The sequence below is a fragment of the Tympanuchus pallidicinctus genome, unplaced genomic scaffold (genome assembly GCF_026119805.1).
Source record: "Tympanuchus pallidicinctus isolate F22 unplaced genomic scaffold, pur_lepc_1.0 scaffold1, whole genome shotgun sequence".
NCBI classification, from domain to species: domain Eukaryota; kingdom Metazoa; phylum Chordata; class Aves; order Galliformes; family Phasianidae; genus Tympanuchus; species Tympanuchus pallidicinctus.
The window spans coordinates 87,539,730-87,551,947 of NW_026294618.1; the positions used below are offsets into that span (position 1 = coordinate 87,539,730).

A 12,218-nucleotide genomic window follows, 5' to 3' on the forward strand; every position below is an offset into this window, starting at 1 on the left:
GTGATAATTCCAAGCAGTGTGTTTCTGGATGAGACGTACTAAACAGAAAATATTTCAACCAGCGGTGTTTGGCACATTTCTAACATTTAATCAGAAGCATAAACAATCTAGACACTGAAATACAAACTTATTTTTCCTTAAAATCAGTGTTCCATAGCTGTTTTTTTTAATTATTATTTAAAAAATTCAGGAATGTGATACACAATACAATTAGCTCCCCACCACTGCAGTGCTCACTTACAGGAGATTCACTAGTTTTGTGCTTTGCGGGAAAAAAAAGGACAGACTGTGCAGTGTCTTTGGAGGCTCTCGGTATTCTGGAACTATGATTTTCAGAATAAATCTGGTCCGAGTAACCACAGGCAGGTCAGCTGTCTTGTTGGGTCTAACACAGCCAGAATAAGCACAAACACAGTGTTCGTGCTGCAGTATGGCCAGCTGGCCAGCCTTGTACTTCCAGGGAAGGAATCAAGCTAAAGAGACTGAAGGGCCCCGTTCCCAGCAGCTGGTGCTGAACACGCAACATGCCACAGGACAAAGAGGCTGTGCAGCTCCCTGTGCCCCCTGTCAGCATCAGCATCTTCAGCATCACATTCACGTCCTGTCCTGGTAATAAAAATAATGTGGAGGAGAGCTTTGTGTCTTTTAAGCTAGCCATTGCCTGCAATGGACACAGTACTAGAAAAATATGACTTCTGGCACAAAAAGATTAAATAGTTACAGTGGAATTAGTGACCACAATTTCATCTATTTGGGTGCATTTACTGAAACTGTTAACCAATGGTGGCAACGGGCATGACTTAACCGTTGCTCTCTTTTTATAAAAGCAACAGGAGAGACGTTGGACTTGTCAGGGCTACTATAGTCCCTCTGCATGTTTTTTTTGGTGTTTTCCTTTTTCAAAATAAATCTAAGAGCAGTAGTTCTACGGTGCATTAGTGATACACAGCAGGACCTCAATAATTCATACTAATGACTGAGACCAATTTTAAACTAGCAAGCAAAATAATTACTAAAAGTTTACCATAGAAAGCAAGAATACACATTTCAAAAAAAAAAAAATAAAAATAGCACTTTGTTCATTTCAAAATTTACTTGGATAATACTTTGTAGTATACTAGCAGTAGTAGCATATTTTGCAAACGTAGTCTCATACAAGATCTCATAACAGTCAACTCTAGATCATATACAGGTAACACGAGAAAGGATTAAGCTAATTCAGACAGAACAAAACCATATATAAATACTATATTAACATATTTAAGTTAGTTCATCAAACTATACAAGCAGAAACACAGAGCACGCTCAGTGATGCTGGGAAGCACCACTGCCCCGAGCTGGGCTAAGCCCCGCTACTTCTCCCGTGCATTGACACGTGGCACCACACCGGCATTCGCTACAGCTAGCCTGGCCATGCAGACTGCACAGCCAGCACACAACACTGGTCATCCACCCATGGATAATCGAGAGTTGACTGCAATGCTCCACTGAGAGGTTGGGTAAGACTACTGACACAACCCAGGACTGATGAGCAGCAGACTATTCCAAACTACTTATGAGCAATTAGCATACAAGATGCGTATTGGAAATGCAAACTAGCAAAGTGTTCTGTATCTGAAGGCAAAGCTACATTCCCTTCGCTAACAAAACATTCTTTTAAAAAACCTGTACTTAAATACTGTTGAAAACCTGAAAACCATAGCATCAAAGAATTTTGTAAGGCCAAAACTATCCTCGGTTCCCTCTGTTGTGCCTGGGTATTGTAATACATTTGAAGGAGCTAACACTAACGCAGTTTAGTATCCCACACTCCTTCCAGCGCCTTCCAGTAACAGATCTCAGAATTCATCACGCAAGAGTTGAGCCTCACAACACCCCTGTGAGGTAGGTATTATTCCCATGTTAAGACAGGGAAACCGAGGCAGAGTGTTTATCCGACATGCCCAGAGTCATACAGCAAACAATGGAAGATGTGAGCGGCTTTCCAGTTTGGAGCACAGGAGCAGTCGATTAATGACCAGGCATTATTCCCCATACACAACTCACAGGTGGATCAAGAGGGTCAGGGTTTTAGATTAGATTCCTTTTATCTTCAACTCTCACCTAGTCTCCGCCAGATTCAGAGTCCACAGATCAGCTTCTCCTGTGAAGGTGTAAGTTTGGCAGCACACTGTAACAGCTTCTTTACAGCCAGCTGTCAATTAACTGATTTAACATTCAAAAGCAAAGAATCAGATACTCCTTAACTGAAATTATGTGATACACATTTTACAAAATAAAGTACAGTGAATGAAATCCTGCTCCCCCCATACACTTTAGCAGAAACCAGATGGACACTCCCAAGGATGCTGCAGAGACCAGGAGCACAGCCACTGCAAGTGCTTGCAGACAGACTTAACTACATGCAAAATGCCTCACTGGATTACTGTTCATGGAGGCTATGCCAAAGCTTTTGAAAAGCATTGGTTTTACTGTCAGAGCTTGACAAACTTCCCCCTGACAGAGCTCTTACTGACACAACTAAATTCTCTTAGTAAACTCAGCATCAGTTAAAGCTGAAGCTCCAGCTCTTCATTCATGGCAGAGTCAAGGCTTCCTTAAGCTCAAAGACTTCTATGGTGATACGCAACTTGGAAATAATGAAAAACACCAGAAAATCTGTAACATATTAAAGTAGGCATTACTTTATCTGCCATTCTCACATCCTGATCACACACAGTATACAGTAGCTTGAACTTTCATTTTGAGCAAAAAAAAAAAAGCAAAACCAAAACCCTTTCACATCTGATATTTTCACAGGTCGTTGATTTTAATTACCTCACTACCTTACCAGAAAAGATGGGGATGTTCTCACAATCACTTGACGTCTCCTTAAAAATATGCTATGTGATATATTTGTAAGAAAAACCTTCACATTTTTTATTACATAAGATTAAGAAAAATACGTGAAACTGACAAAGTGGTTTCCAGTTTTAAGTAGTTATATCTTTAAAAATGTTCTATCAACTTTGGTTTCCTTAGGGCTTCTAAATAAACAATATATTAAAATATCTACAAATCAAATATTAAAGGAAAAAGCAGGTCCAAGAGATCTGTAACACAAGTTGAGTTCCTATATGCTTATCCCTCAAGTATCTTTTAATTGAAAAAAAAAAATAATAATAATAATTTGAAGCACAACAAAAAGTGTCTCAGCTGAAATGTTGAAACTGTTTTTCTGAAGTTGTTACAGCATCGGTGCACTTTCTGTCTGTCTCACTAGGAAGTCAACAGAAACGTTGTATGACAGTGACATCATGTTCTTTAGAACAAGCATTCTAGATTTAGCAATATGACAAGAACAAGGACCTCAGCAATTACACTAATTGGCAAAATGCATCTCAAACATCTGTCTCTTCCCCTTGCAACACAGCTGTTGTCCAAGTCACCAAAACTCAGGTAGCACCATTCAGGGAGTTACAAAGATGATTCAAACTGCTCGTTTTGATCGGTGTTTGCCTCTAGCTTAACCGCAGGTACACTCTCCGATTTAGTCCTTCTAGTTTTGTGGTGTGGAAATTCAATGACAACCTCTGAACAAGAAATACTAAGCGAAGAAGATTTTTCTGTCTTCTTTCCAGTATTATCTTCTATCGTTCCACAACATTGCTTCAAAGCACACTGAGTTCTGCAAGGAAACTCGCATTTCCCTCTCCCTGATTCAGAGCCAACACTGGCAAACTCGGGCTGGATGGTAGTTGCATGAATCCCTTCATCGTGAAAGATCTCTTTTATGCGCTTTGCCACCATCATGTACGTAGAAGGGTCAGGACACTTTATGTGAGCCGTGCCAATGATCCTACTGCCTGCTAGCTGCCAAATGTGTAATTCATGCACCGCTTCAACTCCTTCAAGGGTACGTAATTTTGAGTTCAAAGAATGAACATCTATTTGTTTGGGAACAGTCTGCAGAAGTATAAGGGCTGACTCCCTAAGCAACGGGTAAGTTGTGTAAAGTAGGATACAAACCATAATCAAACAAAGAACAGGGTCTAAATATAGTAACCAGCATGGACCAGCCACCGTAATGCTCTCTTGCTCAGACTTGTTTACACTGCCAAGAGGTTGGGATAAAGTAGCATTCTCCACACAATGGCTATTGACACACGGATTAAAGCAGGGCCCATCTTTGGGGCATGGATTCCACAAACCATAAAAGAGCAAGGCATTCACTACGACAATTACTGAACCTAAGGCATCTCCAAAAACATGCAGAAAAACTCCACGCATGTTAAGCTGCGCGCTAGAGTCTTCCTCAACCTCTTCAACATCCAGAGGATAATGCCCAGCGTTCCCATTCACTTGTAGGTCAGTCGTGTCGTCCTTCATATCACCTGACAAGAAAGCAGTAGAGCCATTAGGCACATGCTATAATAATACACATTACTACAATTCCATATAAAATTATTATCAACATTAAGCCTGCCTCATGCATTACAAAACTGAAAAACAAGCAACTTGGCCCATCACGCTTCTATTTTACCAAAAATCCACTTCCACCTTTTCCAGCTGCTTAACCATTAGCAACTTACTCTTCATTTCTCATGCAAAATGAAGAATTGTGGAGCATATACTTAAAGGTTGCTTAAGTAGCTATGTAATTTATATTTGCTTCCTCTTGTGAAAGGCCAGATAATCACATTGCTAAAACCTCTCTAGCACGATAGCAGTGAAGTTCTATTTAATATTACATCTTACAAAATTAAAAGCTCACAAGCAGCTTGGATATTACTTTATAGACATTTATTTTCAGGTTGAGCAGTTCATTTCCAAAAGACCTCTGAAATCAAATAGGAGGAATCATTCCTGTGATGCCAGCAGAACTGTGAGATACAATGAGCTGAGCTTTGGAGGTCTAACAGGAAGAATTTGTCAGCAGCATTGACAACAGGACAGTATAAGTTATCACTTCAGTTCTCAGAGGCTATGAATTTGTGCTGTTTGTATTCCAGAATATATACAAACTTATTTTTAGTACTTCTGTTGATTTTCAAGTAACACATTGCTGTTGAGTGGCATACAGCTGTTGATGCCCAAAGCCATGTACTACGAATCACATAATTTGTAAAAGAACATTTTAGTACCCTCCCTTATCAAAATGGATTCCATCACACCCAACAAGCTATGCAGGAACAAATGCACACACCATTATAAAGAGGCAGAGTGAAGTTTCTGAAAGAAATCATTTTCCAAACTTCAACATTGGAATTATTTTACAAGATTAACTTTTTATGCTTCTTCAGAAGATCTTTGGACAGACAACTTACAGTGTTAAAGAAATGTAACGGGCACTGGCCACTGGCCAGTAAAACAAGAAGCTCTCACTGCTTCTACAGTTCAGAACTTTGTAAACATTAATGTGTTAACATGACCTGCAGCTTTTGTAATTCTGCTCTCATGACTGTAATTCTGTGATCACAAAAGTGTCTCCAAGGCCTTTCCTCTCCCAAAACGGAGGCAGGCACACACTGAGGTGGCTGAGAGGTAGGTCAGTCCCAAGCCCATGGCTCATCACACTGGGCATCACACTTCTGCCCTAAAGCTCCAGCTACATTTTCCACGCAGTTTCTAGAGTCATGGAACAAGGAAATGTCACTGGGGCCAGTAATCTTCCAGAGAAATGAGTGAGTTAGAGGAAAATATCTTGAGTTACAGAGTTCAGACTTCAGGGTTCACAATGAGGGCACAGAAAGAGGACGCCTTCTGATCCTGCTCCATACCAAGAGTTTGGGACAAAGGGGATTTGGAGAGTCAGTGGATAGAGGTGGATAGCAAGAAGCAAAGGTTCTGAAAGCTCTGAGTCTTTTCAATGGTTAAAATGTCTCAGTTTGAATTTTGACTCATTTAAACCCAACTATAAACAGATTACTTTACACAAAATGTATGCACAAAGATGCCTGTGCAGGACTAACCCCTGAGGCTATTGTGAAGATCTCTTCATCCTCAGGAGAAGAGACCTACCCTTCTTCAAAATTCCCTGCTGAGGTACAGCACCAATTTCAGTCATTTCCCATTTTCACTTGTACATCTTACAGCTTCTTACAAGTCTTCATGCATCTTTACCTGTGACACTTCCATGGGTCAACAACAAATAACTCCATCCTTACATAATCATGACATGGCAGAGAAGGAAAGGCAAACTTCCTTGAAAGTTTCACCATGCCCAAAATTATGCTCTGCTACTTACTAAATGCCCACAACAAATTATTTGCTTCTGCTGGAAGGAACCCACAAGATGTTCCACACAAGTTAGCCAAAAACAGCATACATTTTAATCCCCAAGAGAAGCCAATCTTTTAGCTTACAACTAGACAGGAATTTAGCTGAAAGCACAACTTACATTCCAACAGGCAAGAACAATTCAAAGGCCAAGGTATCAATTAGATCAATGGCTAACTGAATTTTACACTGTTTGAAACTGCTTATTAGGATACTTTTGTTGGGACTAACACAACATTAAGAGCTTATTTTATTTTGTGGTTAAGAAAGGAGTGCAATACACTCAGAGGACTTTCAATCTTTTCAAAAGCAACAGGGAGTCAAAACAGTAAAGAAACTAAAGAGAAAAAGAGGAACTCCAAGTTTCTCAGATGTCCATGAGAACTTCTAACCACTGAAATACTGAAACTGTAGCAAAGTTCACTCCACAGAGGAAAGAGCAACCTAAGCTAATTCAGCAGTGTCTCCTAATATTGCCCTGAGAAGAAAGGAGATACGTGGATCAGAGGACTGAGAAAAAAAGAAGATGTGGGTCCAAGGACTGACACTCTTTCTTTCCTGCTGCAGGGATGCAGTAAGAGTGAAGCGGATAAGCAGCAAACATACAACTTCCACTGACACACAGTATTCAGCTTAGACCAAATGACTTCAAAACAAGTCACCCAGGCATCTGAATCTACTGAAAAAATAACCCAAGACATTCCCTCCCACAAAAAAGACAGCATAGTCAGAACTAGGGAGAGAAGATCTTAACAAACAAGTGAATGAGAAGCTTCATTCTTTGGAAAGCTCAAGAAAGCTAACTTGAAATTACACGTGTGCTGCGAAACCAGCAAGCTCTGCATTCAGTGCCTTCTGCATGACTTCCTCAACACCAACTGGTAACCTCCAAGATTTCTTCCTACACACGCCTCGAAGAAGCACCGCATTACTGCAATGGAATTTACTTCGGTACGCTGCGTCCAGCGGGAAAAAATCTCTCAGGTAGATGACAACTAAAGCAACAGAGAGATCCGGCTGTCAGGACCAAGGCGCTGAGCTGCAGTTTGATGCACAGCCAGTTCAGCCGCCAAGGCACTGCCTTGTGACAGGCGAACACCGCTTGTCACGCGCCTCCTCTGCCAGCACCAACTTTTCCCAAGACCCCAAGCTTCACCCCGAGCTGCCTGCGAGAGAAAGGCGCGTCCCAAGGCGCTGCTTTTAGCACCCGGACAAGAGGTTTGAGGCGGAGGTGCCGCCCGCCCCGCTAAGCAGCTTTCCCGCCGCTTCCCTCAGGACGGACGGGCGGCCAGCGGAGCTCGTGCCTCGAGGACGGGACCTGAGGCGCTCTGCCGCGACGGGCACGAGGCGAGCGGGGCTTACCCAGCTTCTCCTGGCTGACCCCATTGGAGCCGCTGCAGTTCTCCACCAAGGTGCTGGTCTCCTCGCGGTGCAGAGCGGCCTCCCCGTCCCCGGGGCTTTGCTCGGCCTTGGCGCTGCCCCGGGGGAGCCGGGCGCCACCCCCGTGCGCGTGGCCGTGGGAATGGCCGTGTCCGCCGACGCCGTGGTGGTTGAAGAGGCAGAGCCCCAGCAGGTTGATGACGAGCCCCGCCACCCCCACGGCGATGACCACCAGCGGCTGCTGGATCTCGTGGGGCTCGGTGAAGCGCTCGATGGCCTCCAGCAGGATGGTGAAGCAGAGGGCGGTGAGGAAGACGGCGTTGACCAGGGCGCCCATCACCTCGGCGCGCACCCAGCCGAAGGTGTTCTTCTTGGTAGCGCGGGTGCGCTGGGCGAAGCGCACGGCCACCAGCGCCACGACCAGGGCCATGACATCGGAGAGCATGTGGAAGGAGTCGGACAGCATGGCCAGCGACGACGTGACGCGGCTCACCACCACCTCCACCACGAAGAAGAGGAAGGTGAGCGCCAGCATGCATAGCAGCCGCGCCCGCCGGTTCTGCCACCACCGCGGCCCGCCCGGCCCCTCGGCCGCCATCCCCCCGCACATTGCGCCGGGGCGAGCGCCGGCGGTAGCCGGCCCGGCCCGGCCCGGGCGCGAGGAGAGCCGCCGAGCGGCCCGCGGCGGAGCCCCGACGGCGAGCGCGGCCCCGTCTCCGCCGCCGCCGGCCCGGCCGCCGCCGCTCCCTCCGCTGGCGCCGGGCGAGCAAACTTTGCACCCGAGCCCCCTCACTCTTTCCACACGGAACCCGAGCCGGCGCGGCCACGCCTCCCAGCCCGCGCCCCATTGGCCGCCGCCCCTCCGCTCGGCGCGGCCCGCCCGCCCCCGCCCCCCGCCTCGTCCACCATTGGCCGGCGCGCCCTCGCGACAGCCGGCCCCTCCCCGGCGGGACCGCCCATCGCCGGGCCGGCGGGCGGTGCTCGGCGTGACGTCCCGCGAGCGGCGGCTCCGATTGGCGAAGCCTGTCGGTTTCTGCCCCGCGGTCCCGCCCCGCGGCGAGCGGGACTCGTGCAAAAGGTGCGCTTCTTCACACGGCCCGACCGGCGCGCGCCCAGGGGGCGGAGCTCCCCCTGCGGGCCGGGCGGGTTCGCGCGGGGCTTGGGGGGGGGTCGTGACGGCTTCCTGACGTCACGCGTGGCCGTTTGGGCCGGGAGCAGCTGTGTGAGAGGGGAGGGCTGCGCTGCGCTGCGCTGTGCTGTGCTGCGCTGTGCTGCGCTGCGCTGTGCTGCGCTGCGGGTAACGGGTGTGGCGATGGGCACCGCCCTGCAGGCGCTGCTTGGGCGCAGGGGAGCTCCCTCCGTAATTTTCCTCCCGTTTCTGAAAGCGTTAGGACGGGCGGTGAGGAAATAATGTGAGTGATGAGCTGTAGCTGCAACTATCAGAGTTATGTGGTTTGTAGTTATGGAATACATAGTCGCGTGTATCATCATTTCTAGTTAGTTATATAACTTCTGATCATTAATAGTTTAAATGTTCAGTCAGAAGAAGGAAGTAATTGTGCCTGAGGAGGTTTTGGAAAAGTGTAGTCTAACAAAAACATTCGAACGCTTATAAATCAGTCTACGGATGCTAATCATTCTGTTGAATTTGTGGTCAAGGAAAGAAAAAAGAGAACCTCTTTGGAGACTTCTGGAAAAATGTCAAAAATGTAATCACAGAAATTACCAAATGGCAGAGCTGACTCCTTCCTTTATGTTCCGGGAGGGCCAGCAAGGAGCAGCGTCCAGAAACATTCCTTGCACGGGTGGAAATGAAGAGCACGGAGACAAGTGGCCATCGCTGCTTGTAATGTGGAGGCATGGCTTTGTGTATGCAGTGCACGCAGGCAGTGTGAAATCCGGTGCTCGGGAAAGAAGATGTAGCAGGAATACAAGAGCCCATTGCTACGCATGGAAGTTCCAAAGGGATCTTGATCTGGGGGTTGTGCAGTGGTCTTTGACAGCTGGAGTAGACTCAGCAACATTCCAGCAAGTCCATGTGCTCCTACCATGTTGCTCTGATCTTTGCATGCCTCTGGCTCTTCTTCACTTACTCTACAGTGTCGTGTTCTTTACATTATGGACAGAGCATAGGGCGTGACAAGCACTCCTGTACTGACCTGTGACCCTGAATCCTACTGAGATTGTTCTTATCAAAATCTAGGTCTGCTCTGTTTTTAATTTAGCTTAGGAAACCATATGGAATGTTTTAATGACTACCAGTACTTCACGAGTGCTGCAAGGGAGTCAGCAATCAGATTGCTGTAACGTTTTCCTCATCTACTTGGCTTCCCTTGTGCCGTAGTATCATTTAATAAGGTGGTGTAAGTAATCGGGAAGCTGACCATCAATTACACAGTTACAGTGGAACATGCTAATGTCCTCTGCTCCTCATCCCCACGCATGGTCATTTAGTTAATGACGAAGACTTACCAAATGTAGGATGTGTCGGTCAAATAAACTGGCACAACTTCAACCTCCTTTACTTCATTGGGGTTAAATTTTCATAGGGATTGGTGTTAATCCATTGGAATTTGTGTAGCTAGGAGAAGCAAGGAGTTTAATGTCCCTTACTTACTAGGCTTGAGGAATTACTGAAACCAAGTCTTAGTTGGTTCCCCTCAGCTGTCATCGTAGTTTTCTTGATGTCTGGAGATACTGGGTCTCTGCTCCTCCATGAAATCAGCAGGAAATCAATATCAGCACCATCCTTACCAATAAAACTTGACCTCAAACATGAACTGTACAAAGACCTTTGTTGGCATTTTTAGTATGTGAATGATGCCTAGATGAATTTCTGAACCCTTTAATATTTCTTCATCATGAGGCCTCCTTATCTGCTCAAAAATCCCATGCAACTGGCCAGTCTTATGCTGTTTTGCCCTTATGGGACAACATGTTCTAGTCCTTGTCCAGGGGTAGCTTTTCTTCCTACTGTACCTGGCTGAGTACTGAATTCCTCCTGGGGCAAAAATCCACAACATAGGGACCGTTTATTTCAGGAAACAGGAAGGATACAATTATTTGCCAGGAAAGAATAATGGTTACTCTAACCTTCCAGTGCTCCCCATCGAATAGGGCTGGGCATCTAGGTTTGCTCTAGGGGATCCAGCAGCCACTGTTATCTTCACTCACTTGACATGCAGGGACTTGGATTAAGAGTCCTAGTGATAGCCTGGTTCTGCTGCTGGACGTGGTGAACACAGATACCACCTCTGCCCCAGAATCTTTCTTATAAACCAGTAAGTCCTACACAGCCTTTTCCAGGCTTTTCTATTGTTTTACCATGCATCAGCATCCACAAGGAACGGGGATTGTTCCTAAATTTAGGACTGTCCATGTGGCAACATTATAAATTTTAAGATTAATAGGAAGGTGACTGATGAAGGTACCTAATCAAATCTTAAGAGTGCTTACAGGAGAACATTTTGTTCCTTCTCAAGTGTTTGAGGAAAATACTTTATCTTCAAAGTAGGGAGGACTGGGTTTTTTTATTTTGTTTTGCTTTGTGGATATATTTTTTTTTAGGCTTCCAGGCATTGTGACTAACCCAATTCTCCTCTAGGCTCTGTTTCCGTTCCACACGTGTGGAATGAACAGTTTCCAAGTCTGCTTACTCACTGAAAATGCTCCATGTTTTGAGGGGAGAAACGACTCTGAATCTCCAGTGAGCAGCTTCATACCACCTCAGATCAGGGTTACGAGAAAGGAAAAAGCAAGACAGCTGCTTCGTGTTGCCTGTTCTGAGGCAAAATTTTCTGTACTGTGTGCTACTGAACTCACAGTCTGCTGAGCACTGTGGGAAGAATAGGACTTTGGTTGGGAGATATGTTACTCAGCATGTTTGCTGAGTAAATAAAGTCATTGCCTTTTCCTTTGAATCTGTGCAAATTTTGCATGTGGAGAGAGGTCAGCCACAAAGGGCTCTTCACTACATGCCTTTCCACTTGGAAAAGATGAAGCCTTGTCTATGGTCTTCTAATGCAGTCACATATCACAGAGCGTGCTGCCTCCTTTTAACACCTAACTTGTTCCCTTTCTGCACAGTCATCAGACCTGTCTGTGTTTAATAAAGGCTTGTGGGACTCTGACAAACATGACTCCATCTGTCTGTTCCACTTCAAGACTGTCAGTGTTCATTTTAGGCTATGTTTCTTGCAGGCAATGTCTTTCTGTTAGCTGTCCTTGCAAGGTTTCTTCAAATTAGATCCAGTCAGCAGCACCAAGAGAACAAAAACATTCACTGTTTACCTATATTAACAAGTCTATTCTCTGTAATGAGAAACAATACAAAGGAAAAGTATTACTGTTCATGTAGCCCTGTGTCAAATTCATGGTTGATTCAGGAAATCAGCATTATCAAGAAAAGGACTTAAACACATCTTTGCAGTTCATTACAAGGCCTTCTTTGCAAAAGCAAGTTAAACATGTGCTTAAATGCTTTCACCTGTGGCCTGTGAAGAAAGACTGTAGCTGTAATGGGAGACAAAGAGAATCTTGCTCTATGAAGAAATTTGTTTTTCCACTTGCTTACTGTATTA

At 45.5% G+C, this 12,218-nt stretch overlaps 1 protein-coding gene across 1 annotated transcript; it reads right to left on the reverse strand.

Moving 5' to 3' along the window:
* Nucleotides 1–67: 67 nt before the first annotated feature.
* On the reverse strand, nucleotides 68–8,278 carry SLC30A1 (solute carrier family 30 member 1). Its single transcript, XM_052686128.1, has 2 exons — nucleotides 7,621–8,278; nucleotides 68–4,373 (listed from the first exon to the last, which is right to left on the reverse strand). The coding sequence occupies exons 1-2, from the start codon at nucleotides 8,246–8,248 to the stop codon at nucleotides 3,457–3,459; spliced, it is 1,545 nt and encodes a 514-aa protein (XP_052542088.1). The 5' UTR covers nucleotides 8,249–8,278; the 3' UTR covers nucleotides 68–3,456.
* Nucleotides 8,279–12,218: the final 3,940 nt, after the last annotated feature.